This window comes from Podarcis tiliguerta, assembly GCF_965153285.1.
Source record: "Podarcis tiliguerta genome assembly, chromosome: 8".
Classification (NCBI taxonomy): Eukaryota; Metazoa; Chordata; class Lepidosauria; order Squamata; family Lacertidae; genus Podarcis; species Podarcis tiliguerta.
The window spans coordinates 81,370,594-81,385,168 of record NC_139541.1 but is presented as its reverse complement, the minus strand read 5'-3'; the positions used below and the strand labels follow the sequence as shown (position 1 = coordinate 81,385,168).

Below are 14,575 nucleotides of genomic sequence, written 5' to 3'. Positions count from 1 at the left end.
CCCTCTGCCTGGTTCCCTGTAACTTGGCCTCTCGCAGTGAGGGAACCGCCAGAAGGCCCTCAGAGCTGGACCTCAGTGTCCAGGCAGAACAATGGGGGTGGAGATGCTCCTTCAGATATACTGGACCGAGGCCGTTTAGGGCTTTAAAGGTCAGCACCAACACTTTGAATTGTGCTCGGAAATCGGCTGGGAGCCAATGCAGATCTCTCAGGACTGGTGTTATGTGGTCCCGGCGGCCAGTCCCAGTCACCAGTCTAGCTGCCGCATTCTGGATTAGTTGTAGTTCACCTTCAAAGGTAGCCCCACGTAGAGCGCATTGCAGTAGTCCAAGCGGGAGATAACCTGCTTTATCTCAGGAAGGCTTTTATATAGAAGAAGAAGAAGAAGAAGAAGAAAAGTTTGGATTTGATATCTCGCTTTATCACTACCCTAAGGAGTCTCAAAGCAGCTAACATTCTCCTTTCCCTTCCTCCCCCACAACAAACACTCTGTGAGGTGAGTGGGGCTAAGAGACTTCAAAGAAGTCACCCAGGGTCACCCAGCAGCTGCAGGTGGAGGAGCGGGGAATCGAACCCGGTTCACCAGATTACGAGACTACCGCTCTTAACCACTACACCACACTGGCTCTCTATACAGTCTATACACCTCTATACTCTATACACTATGCAGCTGACTGTGCCCCCAAATACCCCAATAATAAGATCATTAAGTTTGCAGATGATACAACAGTGGTTGGTTTAATCACGGCTGGAGAGGGGGAGGCGGCCTATAGGAAGGAAGTTGAGCAGTTGGGGGAGTGGTGCAGGAAAAACAACTTACTCCTTAACTTAAAGAAAACAAAAGAGATTATTGTGGACTTTAGGAAATGTAAATTGAATATTCAGCCACTTATTATTGAGGGGAAGGGTGTGGAACAGGTCTCGGTGTTTCAATTTCTGGGAATGGAGTTGAGAGATGACCTCACCTGGGGAGAAAACAGAAAAGACCTGATGAAGAGAGCACAGCAGAGATTATATTTTCTGAGAATCCTCTGGAAAAATAATCTCTCAAAGGACCTGTTGATGGCATTTTACCATTGTACTGTTGAGAGTGTATTAACTTATGGTCTGTGTGTGGTTTGGGAGCTGCACGGTCAGGGGAAAAACAATGCTGTCCAGGGTTGTAAAGACTGCAGAGAGAATAATTGGGTGCACTCTTCCCACCTTGGATCAAATCTATGCTTCCAGGTGCCATAAGAAAGCTGCAGAGATAGCGCAGGACAGTGCGCACCCCGGAAATGATCTCTTTCAGCTTCTGCCTTCTGGAAGAAGGTCCAGGGTTATAAAGACTAGGACTAGCCGCCTGAGAAACAGTTTCTATCCAAATGCGATTTTGGTTTTAAACGCAGTGTAAGGTAGTCTATATGGGAGTATATTGTATTTAATTATGGGGTATCAGAGTTTTTAGAGGGCTAACCAGGCTGGGATAGCAGGCTTGTGGGTTTCTGAATGTCTGATGTAGATTTTCAATTTCGTTGTTTCTGTATGGGACAATGATAATAAAGATTATCGTATCGAAGGCTTGCTGTGCTCTCTAGGTCTGTCCCCCTGCGCTGCCTTGTTTCTTTGAATAGAGTTAGCTTTGCTGAAGCCATGTGAGTTATTTCTGACCTGCTTCCTGACACCTCCCGTTGGCTGGCTCTGCTCACCCTCTCTCCTCTTTTCCCACAGTGTGCTGGACCTCAACGCCTTTGAGAGGCAAAACAAAGCTGAAGGCTTGGGAATGGTGACGGAGGACGGAACGAGTAAGTCCCCGCCCGCCCCCCACTTGGAGGCTCGGCAGCAAGGCTTTCAGAGGACTAGGCCATCCTATTCCTATCGGCTCTCCTGCCCCACAGGGCGGTTGGGCAGGGCAAACTCCAAAAGGCAGCCCTTTCAATATTTGCTTCTCACAATGGCTGCTGACACCTGGCGCCACCCACCAACTTTTTTTTTTTTTTACAATGGCCAGAAAATACTCCTTTTCTGAAACCTGCCTCCCAGTGGCGTAGCGTGGGTTGTCAGCACCCGGGGCAAGGCAAGTAATTTGCGCCCCCCCCCCGCTGCACTGTCCCTCCCCCAGATAGTCCCTCGCTCTCTCTCCGCACCGCACCGCACGCCTGGCACCCTCCCCTCCACAGTGGGCGGCGACCCGGCGGCTCGGATCGGATTCACACAGCCAGCACTGCAGTGAGAGAGAGTGAGTGAGCCAGGTAGGGGCAGAGAGCTGCGAGTGCGAGCGCGCCCCCCCCCCCGATGTTGCGCCCGGTGCGGCCGGCCCCCCCTGCACCCCCCACGCTACGCCACTGCTGCCTCCAGCTTCCGGTTCATTTGCTGGGAAACCCTTTCCCTCCTCTTGGCCCCTGAAGCAGAGTGGCCCATGGGTTACTGTGGGGAGGTGGAGAGGGAGCGTGGGGTCTGATTTGAAAGCCTGGCCTCCTGGGCATGGCTAATCCATGCCTCTGTGCAAGGGGGCTTTCTAGCTGGACTGGCCAGTTCTCTCCCCATCCCTCGGAAGGGGCGCAAGTTAAGGGTTTCAGTCCCACAGGAATACTGGGTGCCAGGATTTGACTGGGCACGATCCTGGCCCAGGGTTCGTTCCCTTCTCCCCCCACCCTGACCCCGGTAGCCTCTTCCTTCCCAGTGCTCTGCGCATCTTCTCTTTGTGTTCACAGCTTCCTCCTGGTGAGACGTGGATTAATTGAGATTTCACAAATCAATAATGGACTCTCACCTCCCTCCACCTCGACTCCCTTCACCTCGGGTTCTCTGGTCTCATTCCACATTAATGTCGTTTTAATACACGCTGGGTTTTTGTTTTTTGTTTTTACTATTTTTAATCATCTCCTTTTCCTTCTTTGCTGTGACGTGTTTCACTCACCTCCTCTCTCCCCCTCCCTCCTTCTCTTCCCTCCCCCTCCCCTCTCCTGGTGTCCCTGATGCCCCTCCCTCAGTCATCATACGTGAAAGTGGTAAATAATCCTTTTGCTTTGGGTTAAGTTTTGCTTTGGGTTAACTTTCCCCCCCCCCTTTCCCTTTTAATGGTCAGTTTCTTGGCCTGGTTTATTTATTTAGTTTTGCCAGTTTCTCTTTCTAACCTGGTGGGTTCAAGGCTGAAAACTGATCAGAACCCCCATCCCCTGCTGCCCTGGCTTAGTGCGCGGTGCTCCGTTAGGTCCTGGGCATCTGGAAGGTGTTGGCTACGATCTGCCTTCACGTTCAGTAATATTTATGAAAGGCCTGTTGATGGAAATCACTGTAGAGGAGAGGGCTCTTGTGCTCGTCCCGCTTGAGAGCTTCCTCGCAAGGCATCTGAGTGGTTGCCGCAATATCAAAATGCAATAATAATAATAATAATAATAATAATCTATTATTTGTACCCCGCCCATCTGGCTGGGTTTCTCCAGCCACTCCGGGCGGCTTCCAACAAAGATTAAAAATACATTAAAATGTCACACATTAAAAACTTCCCTGAACAGGGCTGCCTTCAGATGTCTTCTAATGTCAGGTAGTTGTTTTTCTCTTTGACATCTGGTGGGAGGCTGTTCCACAGGGCGGGCGCCACCACCGAGAAGGCCCTCTGCCTGGTTCCCTGTAGCTTTGCTTCTCGCAGTGAGGGAACCGCCAGAAGGCCCTCGGTGCTGGACCGCAGAGTCCAGGCAGAATGATGGTGGTGGAGATGCTCCTTCAGGTATACTGGGCCTTTGAGGCCGTTTAGGGCTTTAAAGGTCAGGACCAACACTTTGAATTGTACTCGGAAATGTACTGGGAGCCAATGTAGGTCTTTCAAGACCGGTGTTATGTGGTCTTGGCAGCCGCCCCCAGTCACCAGCCACATAGCTAGGCCTGATCCATCAGCCATGCTCTTCGTTCTTAAGGGATGTCCAACACATTGTGTGCTGCAACTCCCAGGGGTTTGTAGTGTAGCAAGCAAGAGGTACCATATTTTTCGCTCTATAAGACGCACTTTTCCCCCTGCAAAAATGAAAGGGAAATGTGTGTGCATCTTATGGAGCAAATGCAGGCTCCTTGGCTTGGCGATAGCAACGCAAAGCCTCCGAAGCGCAGTGGGGGAGCTCCTGCCGCGCTCCGGAGGCTTCGGGTTGCCTTCACTGAAGCCTGGAGAGCCAGAGGGATCGGTGCGCACCGACCCCTCTCGCTCTCCTGGCTTCACTTCGCTGGAGAGGCGCTGCGCAGCTTTCCCTCTAAAACAAGGTGCGTCCTATGGTCGGGTGCGTCCTATAGAGCAAACAATACGGTACATTGTCTGTTGACTAAGCAAGAGCAGAATGCCTGGATATATAGCCAGGATAGCTCAGCTGTCATGCTGATAACACCAAGGTTGCAGGTTCAATTCCAGTATGAGACGGCTGCCTATTCCTGCATTGCAAGGGATTGGACCAGCGGATCGTCAGGATCTCTTCCAGCTCCACTATATCTCTAGGACTGGGCAGGCTGGCATTGTTTTGTCCTAAGGTGACACATCAGACACGGAGGCCTGAGAGGTTAGATGACTTCAGAGCTGTCTCCTTCGAGTGGTGGCACCAGAGAAGCTTTTGCTTTCAAGTCGCAAGCTGGCTAAACAGAGGAGGAACAGGGCAGTATCCAACTCCCTCGTCCTGTCAGTGCAAGGAGGTCAGGCTGTGCAATGTGTCTCCTCCCCCTCTCCCACCCGCAGGCTCCATGCCCTCTCCAGATCTGCTTCAGAGAGTTGGGGGAACCCCAAGGACAGATCTAGGGGGGCTTACGGGGGACAAGGCCATCCTGCGGCACATGCAGAACCCTTGCACTGACAGGACATGTTAAATCAGCGCTGCGTCGGGAACAAGCTGTGTTCTCGTTGTTCTCTTTTTCCCCGTTGTGGGAGGGTGGGGAAATCTCCAGGACCTTGGAGAGTTCCCTGGCCTTCTTCTGAAGATGCCACCAGGACCTCAGTAAGCATGCTTTCCATTAAACCCCACGTCAGCCTTTTCTCCCACCCCTCATTGCCCGGCTGGCTGGAGGGGGTTCTGATCAGTCTCGGGTGGGGTGGGGCCAGCCAGGGAAAGTCTCTGTCTCTCAGCTCTTATCTGGCGCATGCCCTCCAACTGCAAAAGATACCTCAACCCTTCCAAAGGCCACCCGTTCCCCACACACACGCACCATTGGTGCTGAGCACACACTAACTGCACACCCTTCACCCACCCAAACGCTTTCATCGTGGTCTCCAGGCTTGTGCTCTTATAAATACCAACACTCCCCTCCCATCCCACCCCCCAAAAAAGAAAAGTATTTGACCTTGCAAAGGTCACCAGGAAGCCACCCTGCTGGGCTTCTGTCAATCTGGAGTAGCCAATAAGATGTTGGTCAGAATCCACCATCTCTGCCCCTGGAAACATTGCCCTCCCAGCCAATTTGCAGTGGGGTCAAGTGTAGACACACCATTTCTGACCCTTCTCCTGGGCTCCACTCTGCTTGTAGCGAGAGCCTAGTTCAGGGTTTCCCAAACGTGGGTCTCCAGCTTTTTTTTGGACTACAGTTCCCATCATCGCTAGTCCTGCTACCCAAGGATGATGGCAGTTGTAGCCCAACAACAGCTGCAGACCCAAGTTTAGGAAACCCTGGCCCAGTTACTCAGCAAATGTGACCTCAGTCTGTGTTAACTGTATGTGGAATAGTAACAACTCAAGGTGTAAGCGTAACTGTCTGGTTGTGTTGTTGCAACAAGTTCTTCAGTAAGGAATGCGGCATCTTTGCAATAATTTGCTGCAGAAACGTGGTTTTTCTTAGTATCTACGTAGGCATGTCCTGTGGTTTCATATATTGAAAAGGGTCGTGTGTATTGTGCTTTATATCTGTGGGGTGTGTGCGAGTGTCATCATGACATAATAACTGAGCGGTAGCCCTGTGGTGTGGAAACGTTGCCGAGCTGAAGTGTGATATACTTGTTGTGATGCCTTCTTTGGTAACCACGCTGTAACATCTTCATTATCCCAGTAAATGCAGTGTTAGAATGAGCACCCTGGGGTCTACAACAATGACAAGGTGCTAATGATACAGTGGTGCCTCGCAAGACGAAATTAATTCATTCCGCGAGTCTCTTCCACTAGCGGTTTTTTCGTCTTGCGAAGCAACCCTATTAGCGGCTTAGCAGATTAGCGCTATTAGCGGTTTAGCGGCTATTAAAGGCTATTAAAGGCGCTTAAGGGATTAGCAGATTAGCTGCTAAAAGGCTATTAGTGGTTTAGCGGCTTAGAAAAAGGGGGTGGGGAGCGAAAAAAAATCTCAAGACTCGCAAGACATTTTCGTCTTGCGAAGCAAGACCATAGGGAAATTCGTCCTGTGAAGCGCATTGAAAAACGGAAAACCCTTTCGTCTAGCGGGTTTTCCGTCTTGCGATGCATTCGTCTTGCGCGGCACCACTGTACTTGTAAAAATTAAACCTGCAGTGCTTGTGATGGCTACACATCATCTTTATAGTTTGGGGGGTGTAAACTTTTTTAAAAAATTATCCTATATGTAGATCACCTTGAGACAGTGGTTTAGAAGGTGATTAATGAATACAGTCCTACCTCGGTTGACGAACACCTTGAGACTCGAACGTTTTGGCTCCTGAATGCCACAAACCCGGAAAATGAGTGTTCCGGTTTGTGAACGTTCTTTGGAACCAGAACATCCGACGCTGCTTCCGCAGCTTCCGATTGGCTGAAGGAGCTTCCGACCAGAAGCCTCGCCTTGGTTTCTCCGAATGTTTTAGAAGTTGAACGGACTTCTGGAATGGATTCCGTTTGACTTCCGAGGTACGACTGTAAGAATGGTGATGATGGTGATGTAACCAAGCTATATTGTAATGGCTGAGCATCTTCAGAGTCATATACTTCAAAGGGCACTACAGAATAACCAGGTAGTAGCACTGTAGTAACATCAACCTCTTTATTAGCAGCGTGGCAATTTTGGAATGACTGCTTTGGTGATTTTTGCTCCTAGGATGCTGCAGAATACATGTGCGATAAAATCATAAAGTATTTGTAGGGATGATGTACTTCACACCCAATAACCACATGCTGCTTTTGGGTATGCTAAGATGGAGCTGGATTGTCCTTTTAGTAACTCCGGCCTCGTCGACACGTCTGCTTGTCCCTCGCCTAGAAAGCATGGGTCCAAGCCCTTTTCTCCTTGGCCCACTCCTTTCCAAGGGAAAACCCACTATTTAGTACAAGATGGGGAGCAAACGTCAAATTGGGGCGGGGGCAGAATTGCCATTTGCTCCGATTGTGTGCTAAAGAGCAGTTTTCCTCCCGGGGGGGAAGCAGCGGGACGAGAGGAAGTGCGGCTAAGCCCTCTGTTTATGCAGTATATTAATGTTGTAAGGTATGTCTTGGCCGTTTTTCTTGGCTGAAAGTGCTGTCCTAGTAGTAGTCTCCTATTGACTACTGTATATTGTTCTTTTCATTCTTCTGTAAGTCATCCTTGTAGTAACTCGTTTCACTCTTTCAAAAAACACAACGCTCTAGGGCAGGCATCCCCGACAGATGTTTTGGACTGTAATTCCCATCATCCCTGACCACTGGTCCTGTTAGCTAGGAATCATGGGAGTTGTAGGCCCTGAAAAAACCCCACTTTTGAGCACTCAATCAGAGCAAACGTCAGCGTGAGTCTTCAACAGATCGCCATTTGCTCCAATTGAGCTTTAAAGAGCGGGTTTTCACAGAGAAAGCCCGTGGTGTCCTTGTAGCAGTTGTGGTCACATCAGCGCCATACATTTGAAGCACAGCACTTCATCAGCCATGGACAATCCTGGGAACAGTAGTTTGCAGAGGGTGCTGACCTCACAAACCTACAATTACCAGCACTCTTAACAGACTATGGTTCCCATGATTTTCTGTGGTGGTTAAAGTGGAATAAGAACCATTTAATTGTATGTTGTGGACGTAACCTGTTTCTTTCTTTGGCTGCCTGTGTAACATTTCTCTTCCTTTATCACTTAACGCTTTGTGATCTCTCATAATAGTTCCTCTGTGTTATACGTGCTGCTGTTTGTGAGCCTCCCTATAGTCACTTAGGGCTCAACCACACTTCCTTTTGTGTTGCATTTCTAGGCACAGGTATGAAATTTCTAGGCACAGGTATGAAATTTCTAGGCACAGGTATGAAAGGGAGCTGGGCATGTTTAGCCTGGAGAAGAGCAGGTTAAGGGGTGATATGATAGCCATGTTCAAATATATAAAAGGATGTCACATAGAGGAGGGAGAAAGGTTGTTTTCTGCTGCTCCAGAGAAGCGGACACGGAGCAATGGATCCAAACTACAAGAAAGAAGATTCCACCTAAACATTAGGAAGAACTTCCTGACAGTAAGAGCTGTTCGACAGTGGAATTTGCTGCCAAGGAGTGTGGTGGAGTCTCCTTCTTTGGAGGTCTTTAAGCAGAGGCTTGACAACCATATGTCAGGAGTGCTCTGATGGTGTTTCCTGCTTGGCAGGGGGTTGGACTCGATGGCCCTTGTGGTCTCTTCCAACTCTATGATTCTATAACATTTGCAGGTTTTGTTTTTTGCCCCACCTCTTGTCCCAGGAAAGCACGCATCTTACTGCCAAATTGGAGCAGACAGCAACACAAAAGGAAGTGTAGACGAGCCCTTACTGTAGTACATTTGCTTTATTCTTGTTCTGTGCTCTAGAGTCACGGTGTCTCTGCTGTCCTTGTAGCAACTATGTTGTCCTGTTTATCTCCTTTTAGTGCTCCAGGGCATTCTGACCTGGTGCCTTCCAGATGTTTTGGATTAAAACTCTCATCAGCCCATGCCAGCTGGTGTAAATTGTTCTCCAAAACAATCCAGAGGGCGCCAGCTTTTGGGGAAAGGGTGGCTTGGAGCTTTTTGGATTCTCATTGTGAGCCTCAGATAAAACAAGCCTTATCGGGATGATTTTGGGCACCACCTCTTTCTGTCCTTCCAATACCCCCACGCCCAACCCCAGCCCCGTCCCGAGCGCCACGATTGCCCCACCACAAAGGGAAGACAATGCCAGAGGGGGAAGAAATCAGGTGATTGACTTGGCTTCATCCATGAAGTGGAGGAGGCAACTTCATGAAGAAGAAGAAAAATGGAAAAGGGGCTGGTCATTAATGCCAGGTGGGCTAATATGAATCCACCCGGAGGAATGGAAGGGGAAGGGGCCGTTTCGTGTGAATGGGAGACCCATCCGCCATTCTTGCCCTCCCCGTGCCGTTGGATTCATATCTTCATTAATGACCAATGCCACAGAACGGGTGGTGTGAACTGGTCGCTGACCGTCTGCAACTAATTCTATTAACCCACAAGGATGGGGGCCACATCCCGGGTCTCTTACACTCACTCTCCTCCAACTTTTATTCTTAATTCTTTGTCATCGCAGTTCCGTGTCTGTCCACTGCTCTCACGTTATTCTGGTCCATTGGAATTTATTTCACCTTTGCACCATGTCAAGTCCTTACTTTCTGTTTTACGCAGGTTGTGTTTTCCGCAAAAAAAAAAATAGCTTGTCCCAAAACTACACTTCAGAATTTGGCCCTGGGTGCACAGGTTTTTTAAACAACAACAACAACAAACAAACCCGGATAGAATAAACCGGTCGTTTATGCTAATGGCGTTGAGCCGAACTATTCTCATCTGCCTGCATACAACTCTGGCACTCCCAGTCTCAGCACCTTCTCCCCACTAAAATATGTAACCTCCATCAATAGGCATGCAGGGATTTTGCAAAGGACTTTATCTGTTGACATTGAGCCTTTGCTGGAATGTCACAGATAGCCCAAATAACCCTTTCCCTCCCGGAAGCAATATCCCAGACACAAACTCTACCCTCCCTACACAATGGAGCCACGAGATCCCCTAACCAAATGCATGGCACTTGTGATCCTACTAACTCTTGGTCGGCCGCTGCAGTCCTCACTCTGGTCCAGCCCCCCACCAATAAGGGGGGGGAGCTTTCAAACAAGCACCGCTCTCTTCCAACCCATTAAGCCGAGAATTATATACCTTTGGGCACTAGGCAGAAATGGTTCCGCTTTAACCAGGACTTTGACTGGTTGACATTCAATGCCCTTTAAAAATGTGTTGTGGAGGTGGGACGTTATTGGGTTGTGTTTTTGTTTTGATTATGTATTTTGTGTTTTTATATTGTGATATTTTTTTTTTATCCTGCGAACCGTCCAGAGACCTGGGGTATATAGGGCAGTATACAAATGCAATTAATTAATAAGTTAATAATAGAATCCTACTACCTCCGTTCTTTCCACATCCTGGGTAGATCAGCTGTCTTGTGCTTATTCGTTTATTTCATAGAATGTATACCCCGCTGGATGGTAATACAAAACAACAACAACCTCAAAGCGGTTTGCAAAAAGATGAAGCAAAAAAATAAAGCAAGATTTAAAACGTATGGAAGTTTAAATGCTAAGGTTAAAATTGCCTCAATTTATAAGCATCCAGGTTTGGCTTGTCTAAACAGGAATGTACAGGGCTCCATAGGCAGGGAGTTCCAATGGCCACACAAATGGTTCTTGCAAATGTGGAACTGGTATTATGTGGCCCCTGTAGTAGAGCCAATTCCACCAGTTGAAGCAATTAAGTGGGCCCATGAGGGATAAGACAACCTCGTGGGTAAACTGGACCTGAGTTCTTAAAGGTTTTCATACGCTGATGGTAACACATTGAACTTGGCCCAGTAGCAAATCGCAGTGGCGTAGCGTGGGTTGTCAGCACCCGGAGCAAGGCAAGTAATTTGCGCCCCCTAACCCGGGGCAAGGCAAGTAATTTGCGCCCCCCGCTGCAGTGTCCCTCCCCCAGATAGTCCCTCGCTCTCTCTCCGCACCGCACCGCACGCCTGGCACACCCCCCCCCCTCGACAGTGGGCGGCGACCCGGCGGCTCGGATCGGATTCGCACAGCCAGCACTGCAGTGAGAGAGAGTGAGTGAGCCAGGTAGGGGCAGAGAGCTGCCAGTGCGAGCGCCCACCCCCCCAGATGTTGCGCCCGGTGCGGCCAGCCCCCCCTGCACCCCCCACGCTACGCCACTGGCAAATCGGAAACCGGTGCAGATCTTTGGCACGGGTGTCCTGTGCTGACAAGGCCTCATTCCTGTCAGCAATCATGCTGCAGCATTCCGCACTAACTGCAGCTTCCAGGAAAAGCACGAGGGAAGCCCCACATAGAGCTTGTTGCAGCAATCAGGCCTTGGAGTACCCAATGCATGAACTGCAGTGGCCAGTGGCGTAGCGTGGGTTGTCAGCACCCGGGGCAAGGCAAGTAATTTGTACCCCCTAACCCGTGGATTTGCGCCCCCTAACCCTAACCCCCAGATGTTGCGCCCGGTGCGGCCGGCCCCCGCTGCACCCCCCACGCTACGCCACTGGCGGTGGCAAGGCTTTCCTGGTCCAGGAGCAGCCGTAGCCGTTAAACAAATTGCAGTTGATAAAAGGCACTTCTAGCTACGGAGACTGCTTGCTCCTTCAGAAGGCGTGCAAACATCCAGGGTAGGCAACAAGTAGTTTTTTATTATTATTCCGACAAGCATCCCTTGAAACAAGGAATCGGTGCCCCAGCGTCCTTAATTCAGGCTCTGCCGTTCCTTACTGACCATCTTCAGTGAGGACCTAGTCCCTAACTAGCTGTTAATAAATAGTTATTCTGATGACTATTTTATTATGATGACTACAGTTGTACCTTGGTTTTCGAACAGCTTAGTTCTTGGCTCCCAAACGCCGCAAACCCAGAAGTGACTGTTCTGGGTTCGTGAACTATTTTTGGAAGCTGAACGTCCGACGGGGCTTCCAATTGGCTGCAGGAGCTTCCCGCAGCCAATCAGAAGCCGTGCTTTGGTTCCCAAATGTTTTGGAAGTCGAATAGACATCCGGAACGGATTCTGTTTGACTTCCAAGGTATGACTGTGTTTTATTATTAGGCTGCCTGTCAGTATGCTTTTTTATTATGTTTTTATCATTGGCGTTCTGTAATGCTGTGGGTAAAAGCCTCAGCGTCTAGGGCTTGCCAATCGAAAGGTCGGCGGTTCGAATCCCCGCAGCGGGGTGTGTTCTTGTTGTTCGGTCCCAGCGCCTGCCAACCTAGCAGTTCGAAAGCACTCCCAGGTGCAAGTAGATAAATAGGGACCGCTTACTAGCGGGAAGGTAAACGGTGTTTCCGTGTGCGGCTCTGGCTCGCCAGATGCAGCTTGTCACGCTGGCCACGTGACCCGGAAGTGTCTTCGGACAGCGCTGGCCCCCGGCCTCTTAAGTGAGAAGGGCGCACAACCCTAGAGTCTGTCAAGACTGGCCCGTACGGGCAGGGGTACCTTTACCTTTACCTTAATGCGTTTTTAATGTTGTACTCTGCCCTGGGAGCTCTTGATGAAGGACGGTATATAATTTGTAATAATAATAATAATAATAATAATAATAATAATAATAATAAAACATCCAGAGTGAGGCCTGCAGGGCGGCCCCTTGATCTGTGTGCAGCATCCTTGTTTTGCCGTGTGGATTGCCTTGCCCGAAAACCACCCCCCTTTCTCAAGCCCAGCGTTGGAGAACCCCCGGGTTGTACTAACCGCACATTTCTCCCCTGCCCCGTTCACCCCAACCCCCCCCCCTCACCCTGCCGCCATTCCCAACTCCATTGTTTTCCTCCTCTCTCCGTGTTGCTCCTGCTAACGTTGGCCAGTTCTCTCTCTTCCCTTGACCCCTCCCCTGCTCTAGGAGAGAAGGTGATGGCGGACGATCTGTTTACACAGGACCTCTTCCGGTTCCTGCAGCTCCTCTGTGAAGGACACAACAATGGTAGGTTCCACATGGTAGGGGGAGCCAGTGTGGTGTAGTGGTTAAGAGCGGTGGACTCGTAATCTGGGGAACCGGGTTCGCGTCTCCGCTCCTCCACATGCAGCTGCTGGGTGACCTTGGGCCAGTCACACTTCTCTTAAGTCTCTCAGCCCCACTCACCTCACAGAGTGTTTGTTGTGGGGGAGGAAGGGAAAGGAGAATGTTAGCCGCTTTGAGACTCCCTAGGGTAGTGATAAAGCGGGATATCAAATCCAAACTCTTCTTCTTCTTCTCTTCTTCCACATGCAACCTAGAGGGCTTCCAAAACTGGAGCTGATGGAGTCGATAGAGGGAGGGAAATGGGAGAATACACAGGGCAAGGGAGGGCAGGATGGTTGGGGCCTAATGGAAAGGGTGCGTAGAGTGTCAGGGGCAGGGAACTTTTTCCGCTTGGCGGACCAACTTTTCTTTTTTAAAAATAATTTTTATTGGAAATTTTATTTACAACATAACACAAACTCCCCACCCCCCAAACACAGAAATCCACCCCCATCAGACACAAAACATAACAAACAACAAGCATAATATACAACAATACAAACAACCAAATAAAAGACTTCCTTTATCCTGTTTCTGGCATCCTTATTTACTTCTTATAAGCTGTTTCCTTTATGAATAATTATTAAGATTTTTCTAATAATAACTTAAATATCCACAAAGTCTCCTGCAGACATTAATCGAAACAAGCCCAGGTGTGAATTTTAGGGCACTGTTTTGTGAAGTATTCTCTGCACTTTCCCCATGCTTTTTGAAATTCTTGTCTAGTGTGATCTCTAATTGCCTCTGTTAATCTAGCCAGTTCAATATACTCTAACAGTTTGACTTGCCATTTTCCCGCTTGGCGGACTGACTTTGACAGGGGAGTAAGAGCAGCAGCACCCTGCCAATCATATTGATGCCATATTGACTGATCAACAGGTGGGCTGTCCCACTTACCTGTCAAAGTTAATAATAATAATAATAAATTTTATTTATACCCCGCCCTCCCCAGCCAAAGCTGGGCTCAGGGTGGCTAACAACAGTCAAAATAATCCAACATTCTAAAAACCTTTCATCATAAAAATTAATTAAAATCAAATTGATGGCAACCATTAAGCAAGATTCTGTGCAGATTGCCAGAGGAGGGGGTCAGGCTGCGCCCTGACCAAAGGCCTGGTGGAACAGCTCTGTCTTACAGGCCCTGTGGAAAGATGTCAGGTCCCGCAGGGCCCGAGTCTCTTGTGACAGAGCGTTCCACCAGATTGGAGCCACAGCCGAGAAGGCCCTGGCTCTAGTTGAGGCCAGCCTAACCTCTCTGAGGCCTGGGATCTTCAGGATATTTTTATTTGCAGACTGTAAGTTCTTCTGTGGGACATACCAGTCCCGTAGGTACGAGGGTCCTAGGCCGTATAGTTGATCCTTGGAGGTTGGGAAGAGGTTAATCAGGATTAAACTCCTTGCACATCTGCAGGGTTCGGGCATGCCAGCCCGTTTCCCCCATCCCACTAGCACGCCTGAACCACGCAGGATTGAATTCCCAGCGCACCAGTTGAAATGCTGGGGGCTGAATCCTGCTTTCTAAAAGGTTCCAGTGCACCAGCCCGTTCCAGCCCCCCCCCCCAAAAAAGAACCTTCTAACAAGCCTTAACTGGGCAGGATTGAACTCCCTATGCATCATCTGAAGCATGGGAAGTTAAATCCTGCTTTCTGCTGCTGTGTCGCTACCTGTCTAGCACTTGACATCACATGCG

At 49.4% G+C, this 14,575-nt stretch overlaps 1 protein-coding gene and 1 long non-coding RNA gene across 6 annotated transcripts in view; one reads left to right on the top strand and one right to left on the bottom strand.

Moving 5' to 3' along the window:
* RYR1 (ryanodine receptor 1) overlaps positions 1-14,575 on the top strand; it is a 225,696-nt gene that overhangs the window by 177,960 nt on the left and 33,161 nt on the right. For 4 of the 5 annotated variants that reach the window (XM_083454661.1, XM_083454659.1, XM_083454660.1 and 1 more), the window contains 2 exons: positions 1,710-1,783; positions 12,726-12,806. In XM_083454661.1, coding sequence (XP_083310787.1) covers positions 1,710-1,783; positions 12,726-12,806 — 155 coding nt within the window. Of the gene's footprint in view, positions 1-1,709; positions 1,784-2,971; positions 2,990-12,725; positions 12,807-14,575 lie in introns of all 5 variants that reach the window. The other variant, XM_083454657.1, reaches the window with a different exon arrangement.
* On the bottom strand, positions 9,135-11,983 carry LOC310684868. Its single transcript, XR_014514903.1, has 3 exons — positions 11,385-11,983; positions 11,040-11,229; positions 9,135-10,691 (listed from the first exon to the last, which is right to left on the bottom strand). It is a non-coding gene; the product is annotated as an uncharacterized lncRNA (long non-coding RNA).